A 23,191-nucleotide genomic window follows, 5' to 3' on the forward strand; every position below is an offset into this window, starting at 1 on the left:
TTCTCAAAACTTTTGGCCATGACTGTACAACATATAAGCCATGATATTAAATATGTGCAGATATGACATGGAGGATCTCCCAGTAATCTCGCCTCTCACCTTCCTCTGGGATCAGGACGTGTCTGATGTTGCTGTCCGCTCCGTACACCGTCCATCCATACGGCCGGACTTTGACCTCGTACTTCTGCCCCCTGTGGAGCCCTGAAATCACTGCCATGTTCTCATTTACTGGGTAGACGCCCCACTTTTCCCAGTCAGAACCTGATGGGGTGTGACTGCGAATAAACAGGGTGTAGCCTTCAGTGTACTGGGAGGATGATGAAGCCTGAAATACAAAACAAGGCGTCTAAAATACCAAAACACACAGAAACATCGCACAATAACATAGAGCGGGAGACATGAGGATGCTGGCGCCTCTCCTACCATCCACTGCACGCGGACCGATGAGGAATTGTGTAACGTCACAGCATCCAGGTGCAGATTCACACTGGACAATTCTCTCTCAATCTGACCGGTATCCAAAGGATCTAAAATCCACAAAACAAAAGGTTATGAGCTGAGCTTCTATGATACAGAGCCTGGTGTAAGGATCAGCAGGATCTACCCAGGTGCTGAACAATGTATGTACACAGTGACCCCAGCAGCAGAATAGTGAGTGCAGCTCTGTAGTACAATACAGGATGTAACTCAGGATCAGTACAGGATAAGTAATGTATATACATAGTGACCCCACCAGCAGAATAGTGAGTGCAGCTCTGGAATATAATACAGGATGTAACTCAGGATCAGTACAGGATAAGTAATGTATGTACACAGTGACCCCACCAGCAGAATAGTGAGTGCTGCTCTGGAGTGTAATGCAGGATGTAACTCAGGATCAGTACAGGATAAGTAATGTATGTACACAGTGACCCCACCAGCAGAATAGTGAGTGCTTCTCTGGAGTGTAATGCAGGATGGAACTCTGGATCAGTACAGTATTAGTAATGTATATACACAGTAACAGTCTTCTATGAGGTGTATATATTGTATATCTGTCTAGGATGTTTGGAGAGATGATGCCATTTACCTTGAACCACAAGATTTGCGGACGCAGACACAGCACCGATATTGTTTCTGGCCGTACAGACGTATGTCCCTGAGTCTTGCACAGTCACTCGCTGGAGACATAAGGTGTTCTCATTGGTGACTGCATACCTGCCAGGAGATACAGATAACCATTATAACCATTATATAATAGCCACTCTGATGACTACCCCTGGAGTCAGTATAATACAGTGTGATGACGCATACCTCCCTATGGGGAGCGTTCCCTGCTCCCTGCCCCACTGCACAAATGGTTTGGGGTTGCCCTGAGCCCCGCAGGTGAACTGGACCGTGCTTCCTGGTTTTACCACCACATCACCCGGTTTGCTGGTAAACTGCGGCATCTCTGTAAGCAAACACAATGGAGCAGATTTACTAAAACCGATCCAGATCCACAGACTCCCCATTCACCCTACGTATAAAGGATGCCACTAGGTGTGTATATCAGACATTTCAGGGAATCTCCCAATATACAGTATACATCCGGCTTAACACAATGTGAGCTCAAATAATGTAAAGAGAGGCCGGACGAAGACGAAGTTGGAGGGAGGCCGGCATGACAGGGAAACTGTCGGGAAGGGGTTAATGGAATAAGGGGACAGGAGTAAGGAAGAGGGAGGGGGAGTGGGGGTGGTTGAGCAGGGGAGGGGGTATAAAACCCCTCCTCTGTCCAACACGTGCAGCCACGGTGGAGCAAGCAGCAAAGAGTGAGGAGCAGGCACGACCATCTGCTTACCATGTCCCTGACGGTGGAAGATCTGCTGCGGCAGCTGAGAGAAGTGGCGGCGACAGTGGAGGACCGGGCCTGGCTGGACAGCCAGGTACACTCCATCTTAGAGGTCCCGGCTGCGGCTCCTGCTTCGGGCCTCTCCCCCAGGTCGGACGGCCCTGGCATGTCGGGGGAGGCCTCCCCAGATTCGGCGGGCACGTCGGCGGAGCTGTTCCCTGAGGTAGAGTCGCCTCCCCCGCCCCCACAGCGACAGCGCAGCTCCCGGCGTGCTCGGCCCCCTGTCCGGCTAAGTCCTGGCTCCCCTCCTCGGGCTCGGCGACGGCGCAGGAGCCCCTCCGGGGACCCTCCAGGCCGGGTTCCCCCTCCTACATCCTCGGGCCGGGGGTCCCGGGCTGAGGGGAATCCGCCAGCGCGGTCGGGCCCAGCGGACCGGGGGAGGAGGAGGTCCGGGGCTCCGGCCCCCCTCCCTGCGGCCAGTCGGCAGTTTGTTCCGGTGTCGGCCGGCTCCCCCGGCGATGTTCCGGTCGGGGTGCCGGGCAGTTTCCCGAGTCGCCAGCAGAGGTCACGTGGGGCTTCGCGCCGGTCGCAGCCGGCGGCCGGGCGCAGGAGCAGTGACGTCATCAGCGGCGGCCGTCCCAGCACTCCTCTGCGGTCTGCGATTTCCCGGCCTTCCAGCGGTGCCTCAGCGGGGGGGGGCCTGCGGGCACCTGCCTCTGCCTCCCTTGGCGATCCTGCCTTCAATGTGATTCCGGTGCCCAGTCGGGGCTCGTTGGACAGTCCGGGCCCTGCTTCCGTGGCGGTCCCTCAGCGTCTGGATCTGGACCCTCCGGCTGTCGGGCCCACAGCTCCCGGGCAGCCTGGTGAGTTGTTCTCTGTTTTGTCTTCTGTGTCTGGGCTCAGTGGGGTGGCCAGGGGGGTCGGGGGTCAAGGGGGTTTTAGTGGTCAGATTGGGGGTGTTGGGGGGCACGGTGTAGGCCCGGGGGCGGGCTGGCAGGATTTCTTGGAGGGTTTGCGGCAGTTGGTGGCGGGGGGGTCAGCTGGTGTGGGGACGGCTCCGTCCCCGGTGGCGGCCTGGGTTGGCGCGGCGCCCGCTGCGCCAGGGGCGGCGGGGGTTGGAGGTAGTAGAGTTGCGGCTGCGGTGCAGACGGAGAAGGATAAAGAGGTGGACTGGGTGAGGCTGGATGATAGGGCGAGAGGGGAGGTTTATGTCTGCTTTGAGGGGCCTTTGGGGGCGCATTTAAAGCAGGAGATTCGGGAACGGATATGGCGGGACGAGTATGTGGAGATTTTCTCCCTGCTCCCGCTTGAAAAATTTAATTTGGATAAAGGGAAGCGATTCGAGCTTAAGAAAGAGGAGGAGGAGAAGCGCCGGTGGCGGCTCATCCCGCAAACGTTTGCAAATTGGCTGCAGGCGTTTGCCATTTTGGCCAGTGTCATAGGCGAAAAGGCGCCCGAAAATTGCTCGGGCCTTTTTTGTTACATGGATTCTATCGGGGAGGCATACCGGGTCTATGGCGGACAGTCGTGGCTCCGGTATGACGAGCAGTTTCGGCAACGGAAGGCGGTTCGTCCTACCATAAAGTGGGATCAGAAGGACATTGGGCTGTGGCTGCGGGTCATGGGGCCAGCCAGGCTTGGCCAGTCCTTTCCAGGTGGGGCCGGGTCTTCCGGCCAGTCATTTTCCGCAGGTCAGGGCTCTCACGGGGGGGGGGGCAAGGCCGGGTTGTGTTGGCAGTTCAATGACGGCCAATGTAAATACGGGACGGCCTGCAAGTTCAAGCACGCGTGCGGGTCTTGCGGGGGCACCTCTCATGGAACGGCTCGGTGTTACAGGAAGGGTAAGAGTCGGGGAGCCGGTGGTTTTGGCTCGGGGGGAGACGCCGGTGAGGGTGGGCGCGATGCGCCCCTTTCTAGAACGTTACCCGGACAGGGCCAAAGCGGCTCTGCTCACTGAGGGTTTCGCCATAGGCTTTGTCATCCCCTCCCCTCCCTATGCGGTCCCCTTTTCGCTACGTAACCTCCGGTCAGCTTATCAGTTCCCCGGCGTGGTGTCTGAGAAATTGGCCAAGGAAGTAGCTCTGGGCAGGATGGCTGGGCCTTTTTCTGCTTCCCCCCTCCCGGATTTGGTGGTGTCACCGTTGGGGGTTGTCCCCAAGAAAGAGCCGAATAAATTTCGGCTCATTCATCACCTGTCGCATCCACAGGGTCTATCAGTCAACGCTGGCATTGATCCCGAACTGTGTTCGGTCGTTTACACCTCTTTTGATGCGGCGGTGGCTTGGGTGCAGTCGTATGGGAAGGGTGCTTTGATGGCGAAGACGGACATTGAATCCGCTTTTCGCCTTCTCCCCGTACGCCCGGAGAGCATGAGTCTGCTGGGTTGCCACTGGGAGGGCTCGTTCTTTATAGATCGGTGCCTCCCGATGGGGTGCTCTCTATCTTGTGCCTATTTTGAGGCTTTCAGCTCTTTCTTGGAGTGGGCAATTCGGGACCTGGCGGGAGTAAGATCAGTTATTCATTATCTCGATGATTTCCTGTTCTTGGGTCCGCCCGGGTCGCCCATTTGCCGTACCTTGTTGGGAACCATGGAGTGGCTTTCGGGCCATTTTGGGGTTCCATTGGCGCGGGACAAAACGGAGGGGCCGGCGACTGTTCTCAAGTTCCTTGGAATCACGATTGATTCCGTTCGGATGGAGTGCAGGTTGCCTGAAGACAAGCTGGTGGCGCTTAAACGGGAGGTGGACTGGGCTCGGGGGGCAAAAAAGATTCAGTTGCAGGCTCTCCAGTCGTTGCTTGGCAAATTGAATTTTGCCTGTAGGATAATGCCCATGGGGAGGGTGTTTTGCAGGCGTTTGGCGGGGGCAACGGCGGGGGTTCGTTCGCCTCGGCACTTCATCAGGCTGACAAGCGACCTGAGGGAGGATCTGGCGGTGTGGGCCTCCTTTTTGGGGACCTACAACGGGAGATCGTTGGTCATGGCGCCCGTGGTGGACAGTTTCGACTGGGAGCTCTATACGGATGCGGCGGGGAGTGTCGGGTACGGGGCCTATTGCCAGGGGCAGTGGTGTGCGGGGGAATGGCCACGGGTGTGGCACGAGTCGGGGTTGGTGCGGAATCTGGCTCTTCTGGAGTTGTTCCCCATAGTGGTGGCAGTGGTGGTTTGGGGGGACAAGTTTCGGGACAGAAAGGTGCGCATTCATTGCGACAATATGGCAGTGGTCTCGGCGATTAATTCTGGTTCGGCTTCTTCTCCCCCGGTGGTGCGGCTTCTTCGGCATTTGGTGCTGCGCTGTTTAGCTCTCAATTCGTGGGTGGTGGCGGTTCATGTGCCGGGAATCAATAACTCAGTGGCCGATTCTCTTTCTCGCCAGGAGTGGGAGCGTTTTCGGTCGTTGGTTCCAGAGGCCGCCGCAGAGGGGATCGCCTGCCCGCAACATCTTTGGCGGTTGGTCTGAGGTCGGCGGGGGAGCTGATACGGGCTTCCCTGGCTAGGAACACATGGTCGGCTTACTCGGCAGCATGGGAGGAGTGGACGGAGTGGGAGAGAGGATGGGGTGTAGTGCAGACGGATGGAGACCGGGTGCTGGCAGTACTGGCATGGTTAGGTGGTGTTTCGGCGGCGGGCTGGTCAGTGTCTCGGGTGAATCGCATGGTGGCGGCTCTGGCTTTCGGCTTTAAGTTGAGGGGGTATCAAGATCCTACGAAGGATTTTATGGTCCGGCAGGCTCTGAAGGGGTTCAGGAGGGGTAAGGTGCGGCCTGATACGAGGAGGCCGGTGTCGTTTCGATTGTTGGAACGTTTGGGCGATGCTTTGGTTGGTTTATGTAGCTCAGAGTTGGAAGTGGCGCTGTTTAGGCTGGCATATTCGTGGGCGTTTTTTGGGGCCTTGAGGGTGGGGGAGCTGGTGTCCCCGTCGGCCAAGCGGGCCGGAGGTTTGCTGCGGGAGGATGTACGACAGGAGCCAGGTGGTGTGGTTTTTCGCTTGCGCCGGTCCAAGACGGATCAGGAGGGTAGGGGGCGAGATGTGCGGTTGAAGGAGGTCCGAGGGGCGGTGATGTGCCCGGTGTTGTGTCTGGAGCGTTTCTTGGTGTTCAGGGGGACTCAGGTGGGCCCGCTACTGCGGCACGGGGATGGGTCGTTTTTGTCGCGGTATCAGTTTACGGCGATTTTTCGTCGAGGTTTGGAGGCCCTGGGGGTGGATAGCTCTGCTTTTGCCCCGCATTCATTCCGGATCGGGGCGGCCACGGAGGCGGCTGGCAGGGGCTTGGGGGTAGAGGTGGTGCAGCGCATAGGGCGCTGGGAGTCGGGGCGCTATCGGTCCTATGTCCGGCCTCACTTGGTGTGAGGCGGTTGGGTCCGGACTGGGAGGTGTGGGGGGGCCGGCACCGTTTGAGCAGGTTTCTGGTGGGGAGGGCTGTTGGGGGTGGGGGGGGGGGGGGGGGGGAATGCATTGTGGTGTGGACTGTGTTCTGGTGGTTAATGGTTCTCCCTCTCTTGTTTGTTTTGTTTCTCTCGGATCTTAGATGCCGGCCCCCGTTTAGTGTGGATCATGGGACATTCATATGTCAGTCGGGGGGCTCAACGGGCCGCGGTTCGGCCGGAGGGACGACAGCTGGGATTCTCCAGGTCGGAGGTGGTGTTGCGATGGCTAGGGGTAGGTGGCATGGTGTGGAATCGGCTCCTCCCTGATTTGCATAGGTTTGCTCGCCTTGATAGACCGCCGGATGTGTTGGTGGTCCATTTAGGGGGTAACGACCTGGGGCGACGCCCCTTCCGGGAATTGGTCAAGGATATTCGGTATGACTTGCTGCGGCTTTGGCGGACATTCCCGGACGTGCTGGTCGTATGGTCGGACATAGTTCCCCGGAAGTCGTGGCAGGTGGCGAGGTCGGTGGAGCGTCTCAATCGCGCTCGGGTGAAGGTAAATAGGGCGGTGGCTGCGTTTGTGGCTCGTAATGGAGGGGTGGCGGTGCGCCATCGGGACCTGGAGAATACTGCGGCTAATTATTGGCTGGGGGATGGCGTACATCTGAACGCCATTGGCATGGACTTGTGGGCGCTAGGGCTGCAGGAGGGCATTGAGAGGGCTATTGGTTTGTGGAGGGGCTTGCACACTTAAGGTGTCAAGTGTGCTCGCGGTGGCGGGGTAGGGGGTCCTTGGGGTTGGTTACTATTATGGGGGGAGCACATAATAAGAATGCACCCCCACTTTAACAGGTGGCTCACGGATAATGGTGAGGGGTATGGGCTCCTGTCTGGGTGGTGTCCCGGGGAGTAGTTGGTGGAGTTGGGAAGGAATCGGCCGGTGGTCATTGAGGAACGGAGGGCCCTTGAGCCTGAGGTAACCGGCTGGGGGCGGAGAATATAAGAAGAGGAGGATGGCCGGTTCGTACCCGTAGGATTTTTTAGCCTCAAGGACCCCCTTCTTCCTGTGTTGGGATAAATAGTAGTTTACATATTAGGGTGATATGGTATGTTGGATTGATTGTTCATGTTTGTTGTTATTTATGTTAATAAACATTGGCTGCTGTGGCCATATATTTTCCAAAGAAACAGTTGTAACGTGTTTCATTGAGGGAGGGGTTGGTTGGAGGGCGGGGGGGGCCCTCTTTTGTGAGTGAGTCAGGAGGGTCAAGGCTACGGCAGGGAGATCAGTTTTCCCCATGTCAAGAGAGGCCGGACGAAGACGAAGTTGGAGGGAGGCCGGCATGACAGGGAAACTGTCGGGAAGGGGTTAATGGAATAAGGGGACAGGAGTAAGGAAGAGGGAGGGGGAGTGGGGGTGGTTGAGCAGGGGAGGGGGTATAAAACCCCTCCTCTGTCCAACACGTGCAGCCACGGTGGAGCAAGCAGCAAAGAGTCCCACCCTCCCTCCCTAAGTTTGTTGGGGTTTTTTCTGTTTGCATCAGGGGTTGGGAAGGGTTGTATGTCATAGCAGCGGGGTTGGCGGGGTAGGGGGTCCTTGGGGTTGGTTACTATTATGGGGGGAGCACATAATAAGAATGCACCCCCACTTTAACAGGTGGCTCACGGATAATGGTGAGGGGTATGGGCTCCTGTCTGGGTGGTGTCCCGGGGAGTAGTTGGTGGAGTTGGGAAGGAATCGGCCGGTGGTCATTGAGGAACGGAGGGCCCTTGAGCCTGAGGTAACCGGCTGGGGGCGGAGAATATAAGAAGAGGAGGATGGCCGGTTCGTACCCGTAGGATTTTTTAGCCTCAAGGACCCCCTTCTTCCTGTGTTGGGATAAATAGTAGTTTACATATTAGGGTGATATGGTATGTTGGATTGATTGTTCATGTTTGTTGTTATTTATGTTAATAAACATTGGCTGCTGTGGCCATATATTTTCCAAAGAAACAGTTGTAACGTGTTTCATTGAGGGAGGGGTTGGTTGGAGGGCGGGGGGGGGCCCTCTTTTGTGAGTGAGTCAGGAGGGTCAAGGCTACGGCAGGGAGATCAGTTTTCCCCATGTCATGTATGTACACAGTGACCCCACCAGCAGAATAGTGAGTGCAGCTCTGGAGTATAATACATAATTCAGCAACAGGATAAGTAATGTATATACACAGTGACCCCACCAGCAGAGCAGAATAGTGAGTGCAGCTCTGGAGTATAATACGGATGTGACTTAGGATCAGTACAGGATAAGTAATGTATGTACACAGTGACCCTACCAGCAGAATAGTGAGTGCAGCTCTGGAGTATAATACGGGATGTGACTTAGGATCAGTACAGGATAAGTAATGTATGTACACAGTGACCCTACCAGCAGAATAGTGAGTGCAGCTCTGGAGTATACATAAAGGGATCACCGATAGGAAGCAAAGATCCTGACCTTAGTAAAGGATATGTAAATTCTACAGACTTTTTGGATGGAGACCCATCATCAGGTTATTGTCTCTCTACATCTATCAGCATCATGGAGTTACAACCAGTCACTCACCCAGCACAGAGATCACAGCACCACGACTTGTCCTCTCGCCGGCTTGGTTGGACGCCACACACATATATACCCCGGCATCTGAGCTCAGTGTAGGGGCGATGGAGAGTCTACCGGCAGCAAACTAGGGGTTCACAAAAGGGGAAATAATCAATGAAAGCAACTATAATAAAACCTGAGAGCCGGGCACAATGCAGACGGGTAGGTGGGTGACATGCATTCACTTAAAGGGGCTCTGATAACCCTTCATTCACTAATTCCCTCCTATATTTCCTTATTTCTCCTGATGGCATCAGTTACATATAACCCTTGGACTGTACCACGTAGCGGCTGTTGTTTCTGTCCAGAAGCACTCCATTTTTCCGCCATGTTACGACAGGCTCGGGGTGTCCTTTGGGTGGGGAGCAGTCGATCACCAGTGTCCTCCCTGCGATCACAACCCTATCCAATGGCTCCTGGCGAAATTCATCCTTCAGGACTGAAAGAAACAAGAAATTACAACACAGAAGGGGGGTGTGCCATGCTTTCCATAGAAAACCTATACCACGATGCAGAGCTGGATCTATCACATGACGGGCACCTAGAGACTCCACTGACCTATAATGGAGTCCACTGGGTCCAGGGCCGGCTTTAGACTAAGTAAGGCCCTGGGCAAAATTTAAAAGTGGGGTCCCAAGTATCGATACAATACTGTAACTGAATAAAATCCACTAAGCAAAAGACCCCCATACTGCCCCCACACAGTAACAGGTAGCAGAATGCAAAAAGGTAGAAGCCATATTCTACAGGCAAACACATGCCAAAAAAACAAAACAAAAAAAAAAAAACGCTTTAAAGGGAGAGTCCGGGCAAAATAATTTTGAGATATGTTATGGCCCAACAAAAGTTATGAAAATTACTAATAGACACTTATTATGGGAAACGAACCTATAGTGCATTTTCTCTGCACTTACTACAGCATGGCCTATTCAGGTCTCTGTGAAGTTGGTGATGTCACGTCACATACACTGCCAACACCAGCCGCAGCGGTGGAACTGACAGGAGCAGCAGGTGTCGGCAGTTTATGTGACATGACATCACCAACTTTACAGAGACCTGAACAGGCCATGCTGTAGTAAGTGCAGAGAAAATGCACTATAGGTTCGTTTCCCATAATAAGTGTCTATTAGTAATTTTCATAACTTTTGTTGGGCCATAATATCTCAAAATTATTTTGCCCGAACTTCCCCTTTAACCCCCGTCCTGCCCTGTAGTTTCAGTGGGTGGGTCGCCTGCTCCATCACTTGTGGATGCCAGATGTATCATGCAGCCAACATCCATACTGCCCAGGGGCCCATTATGCTGTTATGCTGTATACATACAGTATACATATACATATATCATACATGCGCCATGTGTATATCATACAGTATACATATACCAAGTGTATTGCATACAGTTTACATATATCACACACACACCATGTATATAAAATACAGTATACATATATCACACACACACCATGTATATAAAATACAGTATACATATATCACACACACACACCATGTATATAACATACAGTATACATATATCACACACACACCATGTATATAAAATACAGTATACATATATCACACACACACACCATGTATATAACATACAGTATACATATATCACACATACACCATGTATATAATATACAGTATACATATATCACACATACACCATGTATATAATATACAGTATACATATATCACACACACACCATGTATATAATATACAGTATACATATATCACACATACACCATGTATATAATATACAGTATACATATATCACACATACACCATGTATATAATATACAGTATACATATATCATACATACACCATGTATATAATATACAGTATACATATAGCACACATACACCATGTATATAATATACAGTATACATATATCACACATACACCATGTATATAATATACAGTATACATATATCACACATACACCATGTATATAGCATACAGTATACATATATCACACATACACCATGTATATAACATACAGTATACATATATCACACATACACCATGTATATAACATACAGTATACATATATCACACATACACCATGTATATAACATACAGTATACATTATCATACATACACCATGTATATTGCACACACACACACACACACACACACACATATTACACATGAAGATACTTACCTTTTGTACAGGCGGCAGGTGCAGTGACAGGTGACATCAGTCTGCTGTATGTAGCAGGGAGGGGTCAGGGGCCCTAATGGTGTCTGCAGACTCTCCTGCTCCTGCCCCTCCCTGTCTGTCCTGACCTAAACAGGGACCAGATGAGGTGAGGGGGGGGGGGGAGATATTAACCGGGAACTTTGCAGAAGCTGGCAGCTGTAGTAAGTGTTCTGGTATAGGCTTCCCCTAAAGCAGTCTAGCCTCTGACTTACTGGCACCATGGCAGCAGCAGGGGGATGGGGGTCCTGGGTAATTGCCCTGTTTGCCCCCACTCCTCCTCAACCCTGGCCCCCTCTGTCTCCACAGAGGTTTCTTTAGTTTTGATAAAATATTGCTGCATGCTATCCTCCCCCTCCATGATGGAGGCTGCAACAGGAGCCCCTAATGGGGACTTTGATCTATGTGTATACATACAGTGACAGGATCCTCTCATCTGCCAGAAACCCAAGGCCGGCCTCCCTAAACCCAGGGCCGGCCTCCCTAAACCCAGGGCCGGCCTCCCTAAACCCAGGGCCGGCCTCCCTAAACCCAGGGCGGCCTCCCTAAACCCAGGGCCGGACTCCCTAAACCCAGGGCCGGACTCCCTAAACCCAGGGCCGGACTCCCTAAACAAGGGCTTGACTGTCCAAGCATGATGGGATTGGTTTTGCTGGAGGGCTGAAGGTTCCCCGTCCCTACCCTTAGGGTATAAACTCACACACCGTATATGCAGCGTATTTACTACTGCGATAAAATAATTGGAATAATTCAAACTGCTGTTTTAGATCTCAGTATTTATCATAATCTACGCTGAACTGATACTGTACAGCCCTGTATTCACATATACTATACAGACGTATGACCATTACCAACTGATAGGAGGTGACGACACTACCACTCCTAGACGGATCTTTGCACCTATCAAAAGAATAGGGACATTTTCCGCTGGGTACTAAGGTTGCTTAAGTCCCAGCGGTCCCCTAGAGTGAGGTAGGATGCATTAGCCACCACTACCGTGGACAGACACCTACCTACTAATCCATGTACTGTTCATCTATCCAATATGGATGCTATCTTGCCTTCTAAAGAAATCCATTCACTGTACATATGAAGCACTGTTGTTTTTTGTCTATCCAATAAAATTTGTATTGCACTATATAATCTAGTGTCCCGTCTACCACTTATGAGCCTTTGATATAGTTTTTTCAAATTTACCACTAACATAAAGTAGAATATGTAACAAAAAAACAATCTTGGAATCAGAGGGATTGGTAAAAGTATTCCTAAGTTATTGATGAATAAAGTGACACAGGTCATATTCATAAAATTTGCCTTGGTCCTGAAAGGGTTAAAAGGACCCATTTTGCTCTTAAAGGGACCCAGGTCGCTTTTAAGGGGACCCAGGTCGCTCTTAAAGGGACCCAGGTCGCTCTTAAAGGGACCCAGGTCGCTTTTAAGGGGACCCAGGTCGCTCTTAAAGGGACCCAGATCGCACTTAACCTCTTAAGGACATATGACGTACCCGTACGTCATATGTCCTCAATAGCACTTCAAAGCGGGGACGCGCGGCGACCCCGCTTTGAAGCGCCGCGATCCCGGGTGCCGCGTGTAGCCCAGGACCGCCGCTATTAGCGGGCACGGTCTGATCGCTGTGCCCGCTAATTAGCTAATCGGAGGCAGCTGTCAAAGTTGACAGTTGCCTCCGATTACCGGAGGCAACCGTTCCCTGGTGTCTAGTGGGGGAGAGCGATCTCCCTGTCTGATGCCGGCCGGGGACTCGTTCAAGATGGTGCCGTCCCCGGCTCGGCACTTGTTTGTATTCGGCTGCCGCGGGACCCAGGTTGCTCTTAAAGGGACCCAGGTTTCTCTTAAAGGGACCCAGGTCGCTCTTAAAGGGACCAATTCTGCTCTTAAAGGGACCCAGGTCGCTCTTAAAGGGACCCAGGTCGCTCTTAAAGGGACCAAGGTCGCTCTTAAAGGGACCCATTTTGCTCTTAGAGGGACATATTTCGCTCTTAAAGGGACCAATTTCACTCTTAAAGGGACCCATTTCACTCTTAAAGGGACCCAGGTCGCTCTTAAAATCACCCATTTTGCTCTTAAAGGGACCCATTTCACTCTTAAAGGGACCCAGGTCGCTCTTAAAAGGACCCATTTCGCTCTTAAAGGCACCCATTTCACTCTTAAAGGGACCCAGGTCGCTCTTAAAGGGACATATTTCGCTCTTGAAGGGACACATTTCGCTCTTAAAAGGACCCAGGTAGCTCTTAAAGGGACCCAGGTCGCTCATAAAGGGACCCAGGTCGCTCATAAAGGGACCCAGGTCGCTCTTAAATGGACCAAGGTCGTTCTTAAAGGGACCCAGGTCGCTCTTAAAGGGACATATTTCGCTCTTAAAGGGACCAATTTCACTCTTAAAAGGGACCAATTTCACGCTTAAAGGGACCCATTTCGCTCTTAAAGGGACCCAGGTCGCTCTTAAAATGACCCATTTTGCTCTTAAAGGGACATATTTTGCTCTTAAAGGGACCCAGGTCGCTCTTAAAGGGACCCATTTCGCTCTTAAAGGGACCCAGGTCGCTCTTAAAGGGACCCATTTCGCTCTTAAAGGCACCCATTTGTCTCTTAAAGGGACCCAGGTCGCTCTTAAAGGGACCCATTTCACTCTTAAAGGGACCCAGGTCGCTCTTAAAGGGACATATTTCGCTCTTGAAGGGACACATTTCGCTCTTAAAAGGACCCAGGTCGCTCTTAAAGGGACCCAGGTCGCTCATAAAGGGACCCAGGTCGCTCATAAAGGGACCAAGGTCGCTCATAAAGGGAACCAGGTCGCTTATAAAGGGACCCAGGTCGCTCTTAAAGGGACCCGGGTCGCTCTTAAAGGGACCCGGGTCGCACTTAAAGTGACCCAGGTCACTCTAGCGACATGGGTCTCTTTAAGAGCGACATGGGTCCCATACCTTTTGGAGTGACTTGGGTCCCTTTAAGAGCAACATGTATTCCGTCCGTTTAAGAGCAACTTGGGTCCCGTCCCTTTAAGAGCATTTTGGATCCCCTTAAGAGCTACATGGGACCCTTTAAGAGCGACTTGGGTCCCGTCCCTTTAAGAGCGACTTGGGTCCCGTCCTTTTAAGAGCGACTTGGGTCCCGCCCCTCTAAGAGCGACTTGGGTCCTGCCCCTTTAAGAGCCACTTGGGTCCCGCCCCTTTAAGAGCGACTTGGGTCCCTTTAAGAACGACTTTGGTCCCTTTAAGAACGACATGGCTCCCGTCCCTTTAAGAGCGACTTGGGTCCCTTTAAGAGCGACTTGCGTTCCTTTAAGGGCGACCTGGGTCCCTTTAAGAGCGATCTGGGTCCCTTTAAGAGCGATCTGGGTACTTATAATGGTAAAGATCATTGCTCGGTTACCATGACAATCTTACTCATGTCAGTAAGACAAAATCGTTAAGGACCTTCCATATATTACATCTTCTATTGGACATGTCTTCTATAGTGGACATGTGACTGTGGATGGTGTGATACATTGCCTGACGAGACCTTAGAGTTCCTATTGGCTGCTATATCTCAGCTATTTGCATATGTGCTGTGATTGGCTGTTAGCGGTTAGAGTGTGGCCATTATTTGCAATGGGCCATTATTTTCTATGGGAAATTTGGGGTCTTTAAACGTAAATTTCTTAAAAACGACAAATCCGATCGAAACGAAAAATAGCACACCACACACCGCCGAGGGCTTCGAAACGCAGTCTGAACAGAGTGTGTGCACAAAGCGGTTCGGGCTGTATTACGCGTAGAAAAATGGCTGGAAGAAGAAGAAGAAGAAACGGAAGAAGAAGAAGAAGAATACGGATTACAATATAGTGCTTTTCAAGCACTATAATGACACGTTGCCATAGCCTCCATCTGTTCTGATTGCAGTTTTTGTTACTATGTGTCAGTGCAGGTAAAATGTTCCAGGTCTGCCTCTTAGGGTGCCTTTACACAGACAGATTTATCTGACAGATTTTGGAAGCCAAAGCCAGGAACAGACTATAAACAGAGAACAGTTCATAAAGGAAAGACTGAGATTTCTCCTGTTTTCAAATCCATTCCTGGCTTTGGCTTCAAAAATTTGTCAGATAAATCTCTCTATGTCTAAAGGTACCCTTAGGCTCACAGATAATTTCCTAGACTAGGTAGAAATGTAGCAAACCCACCGCTGTGAGAACTGATAATTACAGCAAGCAGAGATCTTGAAAATGCTAAATTAATTGCTTTAAGTTAATTAAAGGGGTAGTTCAGCAAAAAAAAAATTCTTTCAAATCAACTGGTGCCAGAAAGTGCCAAAGATTTGTACTTCTATTTTAAAAAAATTTACAAAATTTACTCTACTTTTATTTAAAAAGTCGTCCAGTACTTATCAGCTGCTGTATGCCCTGCAGGATGTGGTGTATTCTCTCTGGTCTAACACAGTTTTTGTTGCTGCCACCTCTTTCTATGTCAGGAACTGTCCAGAGTAATAGCAAGTCCCCATAGAAAACCTCTCCTGCTCCCCAGACTGGAAAGAGTACATCACATCCTGCAGGACATACAGCAGCTGATAAGTACTGAAAGATAGTAATAGATGTAAATGACAAATCTCTGGCAATTTCTGGCACCAGTTGATTTTTTTTTGCTTAAGCTTTAGTTATAACAAAACTGGACAGCCCCCCTGTGCTGTATATAAGTAGCAGTATCCGGCTCGCACGCGCTCTGTCCCGTCCCCTCTGTCTCCTCGTTACGTGTAATAATGAAGCCGGCCGCTGAATATGTATTAACACTGACCCCGGGGTCTGGATCTATAGAAATCCTGTGGGAGCCAACAAGAAAACACAAAAACGTGACAGCAAAGCGAGTGTTAAAGAAAGACGCCAGTGACGGGAAGTAACAACATCGCTAATTAATCGTCTCGTTAATCATTGTGCTCAGGATAGGCAGGAATGCTGGGAGGATGATCCATACATTGTAGCCGGGTCACATGATTAAGGCAGTCAGCAACTTTGTTGCAATTTTATGCTGCAGCTCCCATCATGCCTGGACAGCTGAAGCCAATTGTTTTGCACCAGCTGGAGAGCCACAGGTTGGGGAACACTGCCTTAAAGTGTCACTGTCCTTTTATTTTTTATTTTTTGCAGAAATCAATAGTCCAGGCGATTTTAAGAAACTTTGTAATTGGGTTTATTAGGCAAATATGCCATTATCTGCATTCAAAAAGACTTTCCTCAGGTCCCCCCCCCCCTCTCCCATCCACTGCTCATTATCGGGAAATCTCGACTCTTTTACATCAGTCGAGTCCTGTCTGTTCTATGGAGAGAGGAGGAGGGAGATTAGTCGCCAGCAGAGAACAAAGGATTACACAGCTGCAGCTGTGTAAAAGCCGGTATTCAGAGGTCAGTGCTGACTGTCAGAGGAGATAGCCCCGTGATGTAGCTGTAAATTAACTCTTTGTTATCCTGTTTTGGGGCCTCATCTCCCTCCACCCCTCCCCTCTCCATAGAAAACCATGAAGATGGGGGAGAACTCCAAACTGCTTTTTCATGATAAAAATGCATTTTTCGGCTAATAAACCCAATTACAGTTTTTAAGAAATTTAAAGTTTTTTTGTTTTTTTTTTAAATCATCTGTACTATTGATTTCTGCCCCCCAAAATTTTTTAAACGACAGTGACACTTTAAAGTCAGATTTTTGTCAGACCCTTAAAGCGAATCGCTTTGGGTTATAAACCTTAATGGATCGGCACAAGGATGCCAATGGCGCAGTTTTTTTTGAGCCGCCGCCCTGTTCCCACGCATGGCGCCAGTCTTTTTGGGAGCACGGGGGGCAGGCCCATCTCCCATCTGTGATATGGCTCCATTAGAATCAGTGGAGCCGTGTCTTAGAGGGGAGGGGGTTTCTTCACACCGAGGGCTTGTGGGCCTGCCTCCAGTGCTCCCGAAAAGACTGGCACCGTTTGTGAGAACCAGGCGGCATCCTCACACCGGCGCCAATCCATTAAGGTATAGAGAATGGAGCCGTCATTCTCTATGGCCGTCGGACTCATCTCAGCAGCGCACGCCCCGGGCTCCAGATGGGGATATCTCCATCCCGGGACCGGCTCCAGGAACGGGACTTGGCAAGATGGGGTAAGTTTCCGGGCTCTAGCGGGGGGGTCGGGCGGCCTTGACCCTGGCACGGGGGTGACAGGTTCCCTTTAATGACATATGAGGCTTTTTGTGAACAGTGTACTGGGGAGAAGTGGGTATACCAATAAAGAAAGTATGCCAATGTATACGATCGCATACCCATGCCCACTCATTTCAACTGCCTTTGGACTATTTCCAAGCCTATACTAGCATTTTGCAGGTTTCCAAAGTATTACCGCCTGCGCTATGTAGTCACACACAGTTACAGGATACGCTCAGAAAGAGACCACCTACAGGGGGTGCCTACATGAGAGGATACTACCTACTGAGGTGGGATTACCTACAAGGGGGATGCCTACCTACCTGGGGGACTGCCTACTGGGGGGCTACCTGCACATTGCGGCCTTAATACTATATAGATGCACAGAGGGGGGCTTAACTACTATATGGGGGCACAGAGGGGGCCCTAAATACTATATGGGAGCACAGAGGGGTTTACCTACTATATGGAGGCTCAGAAGGGGCTAACTACTATATGGAGGCAAAGAGGGGCCGAAATTGGGCCAAAATACTACAATGGGCACAAGGTGGGCACATTACAGTTATAAGCAATACAGATGGGTACTTTGTATAGAGGTAAAGATGGTACTGGAGCCTAAAATGTTTGGTAGATTCTGAAGAGATGAGGTATCACAAATCTTTATGATCGCCGGGCCAGGTGGAGAAGAAAAGGAAAAGTGGGCAGCTCTGATCAGAGGAGACGTCACTGAATGTAACTGCATAAAGAGGTTATCCAGGATTACAGCCACTTCCACAGTCATCCGCAAACTGCACCACACTCGATTTGTACATATTAAAACTTGGCTCAGTTCACTTCCGTGGAACTCAACTTCATTACCACCCACCAACTGAGAACAGGGAAGGCGGTGCTGCTGCTGGAAAAACGCAGCCATAATTTTCGAATCCTGGACAACTCCTTTAATTTTACGTGGTTATGTATGTGAAAGCGCCATTTTACACTGTTCTCAGTCCTTATTCATCATGAGTAATGGTACACAGGGGAGTATAGAGGATTCAAGTAATTAGTTTTGTGCCCCCATAATTATTGATGCCCCTAATAATCTTCACCACCATGCCCCTAATGGTCTGCGCCACCATGCTCCTAATAATGTGCACCACCGTAATCCTAATGGTCTGCGCCACCATGCCTCTAATGGTCTTCACCACCATGCCCCTAAAAGTCTGCACCACCATGCCTCTAATAGTCTGCACCACCATGCCTCTAATAGTCTGCACCACCATGCTCCTAATAATGTGCACCACCGTAATCCTAATGGTCTGCATCACCATGCCCCTAATGGTCTTCACCACCATGCCCCTAAAAGTCTGTACCACCATGCCCCTAAAAGTCTGCACCACCATGCCCCTAATAGTCTGCACCACCATAACCCTAATGGTCTGCGCCACCATGCCCCTAAAAAACTGCACCACCATGCCCCTAATAGTCTGCACCACCGTAACCCTAATGGTCTGCGCCACCATGCCCCTAAAGGTCTGGGCCACCATGCCCCTAATAGTCTGCGCCACCATGCCCCTAATGGTCTGCACCACCATGCCCCTAATAATCTGAACCACCGTAACCCTAATGGTCTATGCCACCATGCCCCTAATGGTCTGCGCCACCATGCCCCTAATGGTCTGCACCACCATGCCCCTAATAATCTGAACCACCGTAACCCTAATGGTCTACGCCACCATGCCCCTAATGGTCTGCACCACCATGCCCCTAATAATCTGAACCACCGTAACCCTAATGGTCTACACCACCATGCCCCTAATGGTCTGTGCCACCATGCCCCTAATGGTCTGCGCCACCATGCCCCTAATAGTGTGAGCCACCATGCCCCTAATAGTCTGCACCACCATGCCCCTAATAATCTGCACCACCGTAACCCTAATGGTCTGCGCCACCATGCCCCTAATGGTCTGCGCCACCATGCCCCTAATGATCTGCGCCACTATGCCCCTAATAGTCTGCACCACTGTAACCCTAATGGTCTGCGCCACCATGCCCCTAATGGTCTGCACCATCATGCCCCTAATGGTCTGCACCACCATGCCCCAAATTATTTGCACCACCGTGATAATCTGGTCCCAGAGCATAGATCCCTACTGATATGAGATTATTATGGACTTACCAGCAATAGTGAGTGATGCGTTGCGGCTGACGGCCATCCCCAGGTGGTTCCTTGCCACACAGGTGTAAACTCCTTCATCAGACTTTCCTTTAATATGTAAGAAGAACATGGAGCCCCCGAGGATCAGGGAGTTGTGGCCCTTAGAGAAGTTTACAAGTTCCCCGTTTCGGTACCATTCTATGGTGGGCTCCGGAGTCCCCTCAGCGCGACAGTTCAGGGTGCCAGGCTGGTCTCGTCGTACCACAAGGTCGGAGGGATGCTCAATGATCCGCGGCACAGAGTCACCGATGCGGGATTTGGAACCTAAATAGTAAAAAAATGAATATTTATATAACAGGATGACAACCGATATATACAACGGTACAAGTAACAGGATGATAACCAATATATACAACAGTACAGGTTACAGGATGGCAACCAATATATACAACAGTATAAGTAACAGGATGGCAACCAATATATACAACAGTACAAGTTACAGGATGACAACCAATATATACAACAGTACAGGTTACAGGATGGCAACCAATATATACAACAGTATAAGTAACAGGATGGCAACCAATATATACAACAGTACAAGTAAGAGGATGACAACCAATATATACAACAGTACAAGTTACAGGATGACAACCAATATATACAACAGTACAGGTTACGGGATGGCAACCAATATATACAACAGTACAGGTTACAGGATGGCAGCCAATATATATACAGTATAGGTTACAGGATGGCAGCCAATATATACACAGTATAGGTTACAGGATGACAACCAATATATACACAGTATAGGTTACAGGATGGCAGCCAATATATACACAGTATAGGTTACAGGATGACAACCAATATATACACAGTATAGGTTACAGGATGGCAGTCTATATATACACAGTATAGGTTACAGGATGGCAGCCAATATATACACAGTATAGGTTACAGGATGGCAGCCAATATATATACACAGTATAGGTTACAGGATGGCAGCCAATATATATACACAGTATAGGTTACAGGATGGCAGCCAATATATACACAGTATAGGTTACAGGATGGCAGCCAATATATATACACAGTATAGGTTACAGGATGGCAGCCAATATATATACACAGTATAGGTTACAGGATGGCAGCCTATATATACACAGTATAGGTTACAGAATGGCAGCCAATATATACACAGTATAGGTTACAGGATGGCAGCCAATATATATACACAGTATAGGTTACAGGATGGCAGCCTATATATACACAGTATAGGTTACAGAATGGCAACCAATATATACACAGTATAGGTTACAGGATGGCAGCCAATATATACACAGTATAGGTTACAGGATGGCAGCCAATATATACACAGTATAGGTTACAGGATGGCAGCCAATATATACACAGTATAGGTTACAGGATGGCAGCCAATATATATACAGTATAGGTTACAGGATGGTAGCCAATATATATACACAGTATAGGTTACAGGATGGCAGCCAATATATACACAGTATAGGTTACAGGATGGCAGCCAATATATACACAGTATAGGTTACAGGATGGCAGCCAATATATACACAGTATAGGTTACAGGATGGCAGCCAATATATACACAGTATAGGTTACAGGATGGCAGCCAATATATACACAGTATAGGTTACAGGATGGCAGCCAATATATATACACAGTATAGGTTACAGGATGGCAGCCTATATATACACAGTATAGGTTACAGGATGGCAGCCAATATATACACAGTATAGGTTACAGGATGGCAGCCAATATATACACAGTATAGTATAGGCAGGGCCGGCGTTAGGGGGGGGGAGAGAGGGCAAATGCCTAGGGCCCCCATCCCCCAGGGGCCCCCTACGGCAGTTACAGTATGTGTCAGGGGCAGGAGTGCACAGACAGCGTCCTGCAGGCTCTGGCAGTGATCCCTGGCTACAGCTGATGGCTGATATCGGGGGTCACATAGAGGCTGCAGGACCCGCTCTTCTCCGAGTGTGCTTCCTCCCCTCCCCCTCCCCCTCCCTCCAGCTTCACTGCACCTTGTGACTTCCTCTGTGTCACATGGTGTAATATTACAGCAGTCGGGACATGGAGGAGAGGGCTGCAGGCTGCAGTGTGAGGATCCCAACCTGCTGCTGCTGCATGGACATTAGAGGATGCACCACTACTCCCAGCATGCTGCTAGTGGTAGTAAGTATACTGTATATGTAGTGTGTAGTGAGGGATGAATGTAGTGTGTTACATGTCTGTGTACTGTATGGTTTTGATTTGTATGTGTTTTCATGGATGTGTTAGTGTGTGTGTATATATATATATATATATATATATATATATATTGTATAGTGAGTGTGTGTGTATTAGCATTGCTGACTCCACTGTCCAGCAGAAGTGTAGAAGTGAATAGACTGTATATAGGAGCTGCAGCCATTGTCCGGCCTCATCCGTCCTATGTAATTGCTGCAGGTGACCGGTGATTGGCTGCAGCTCCTATGTATAGTGTATGATGACATCACTAAGGCAATACGGTGTGTTTTATTGAGAAAAAAATAAGGTGGTATTCAGTCCTTAGGTGGTGGTCACTGTATGGGGGTAATATTAGTCTGTATATAGTGTATATATAGTCATTACTGCCATAGACTGACCACCACATAATATAGTTTTGTATATAATGCATACATAGAGTCATTATGTGGCGGTCAATCTATGGCAGTAATATTGGTCTGTATATAGAATGTATAGTGTCATTATGTGGTGGTCAGTCTATGGTGGTAATATTGGTCTGTATATAGTGTTTATATACAGTCATTACTGCCATAGAGTGACTGCCACATAATGACTCTATATACAGACCAATATTACCACCATAGACTGATCACTGCATAACGACTCTATATACAGACCAATATTAGCACCACACCATAACCGCCACATAATGACACTATACATTCTATATACAGACCAATATTACTGCCATAGAGTGACCGCCACATAATGACTCTATGTATGCATTATATACAGAACTATATTATGTGGTGGTCAGTCTATGGCAGTAATATTGGTCTGTATATAGAATGTATAGTGTCATTATGTGGCGGTTATGGTGTGGTGCTAATATTGGTCTGTATATAATATAGAGTCATTATGTGGCGGTCAGTCTATGGTGGTAATATTGGTCTGTATATAGAGTCATTATGTGGTGTTCAGTCTATGGCGGTAATATTGGATTGTATATAGTGTATATAGAGTCATTATGTGGTGGTCAGTCTATGGCGGTAATATTGGTCTGTATATAGTGTATATAGAGTCATTATGTGGTGGTCAGTCTATGGTGGTAATATTGGTCTGTATATAGAGTCTTTATGTGGCGTCATGGTATGGTTCTAATATTGGTCTGTATATAGAGTCATTACGCTGTGGTCACTCTATGGTAGTAATATTGGCCTGTATATAGTGTGTTTTCTTCAATAACAGTTTGGAGGTAATATTTGGTCCTGATATAGTGATTTTTTTTAATTTATTTTTTAAAACAATTCATATAAATAGTTCTTGTGTTTACAACACTAGCGGCAGTCCTAGCATGTACAGTAGCGGCAGTCCTGGCATGTACAGTAGCGGCAGTCCTGGCATGTACAGTAGCGGCAGTCCCGGCATGTACACTAGCAGCAGTCCTGGCATGTAACCTTCTGAACTGACTCAATGTGAATAAGGGCCCTAATACAAGGAGCGAAAATTGTTCGAATCCGGACGATATCGCTCTGTGTAATAAAGACAACAATCATCAACTGATCGTTTTCTTTTGGCAAGTTTAAAAATCATTGGCTGATGTGCATATAAAATAATAAAGCTGTTGCTTACCTGATCATGTTCCTGGT

The 23,191-nt window shown here is 49.2% G+C and overlaps 1 protein-coding gene across 2 annotated transcripts in view; it reads right to left on the reverse strand.

The window, feature by feature from the left end:
* The window catches only part of ROBO4 (roundabout guidance receptor 4), a 66,638-nt gene that overhangs the window by 37,922 nt on the left and 5,525 nt on the right, over positions 1-23,191 (reverse strand). Inside the window, exons 2-8 of one of the 2 annotated variants that reach the window (XM_069946516.1) lie at positions 19,317-19,619; positions 9,078-9,235; positions 8,761-8,881; positions 1,294-1,432; positions 1,070-1,197; positions 424-527; positions 100-325 (exon numbers count right to left, since the gene is read on the reverse strand). In XM_069946516.1, the coding sequence (XP_069802617.1) occupies positions 100-325; positions 424-527; positions 1,070-1,197; positions 1,294-1,432; positions 8,761-8,881; positions 9,078-9,235; positions 19,317-19,619 (1,179 nt within the window). Of the gene's footprint in view, positions 1-99; positions 326-423; positions 528-1,069; positions 1,198-1,293; positions 1,433-8,760; positions 8,882-9,077; positions 9,236-10,961; positions 11,048-19,316; positions 19,620-23,191 lie in introns of those variants that run through there. The other variant, XM_069946517.1, reaches the window with a different exon arrangement.

This window comes from Dendropsophus ebraccatus, chromosome 12 (genome assembly GCF_027789765.1).
Source record: "Dendropsophus ebraccatus isolate aDenEbr1 chromosome 12, aDenEbr1.pat, whole genome shotgun sequence".
Lineage (NCBI taxonomy): Eukaryota > Metazoa > Chordata > Amphibia > Anura > Hylidae > Dendropsophus > Dendropsophus ebraccatus.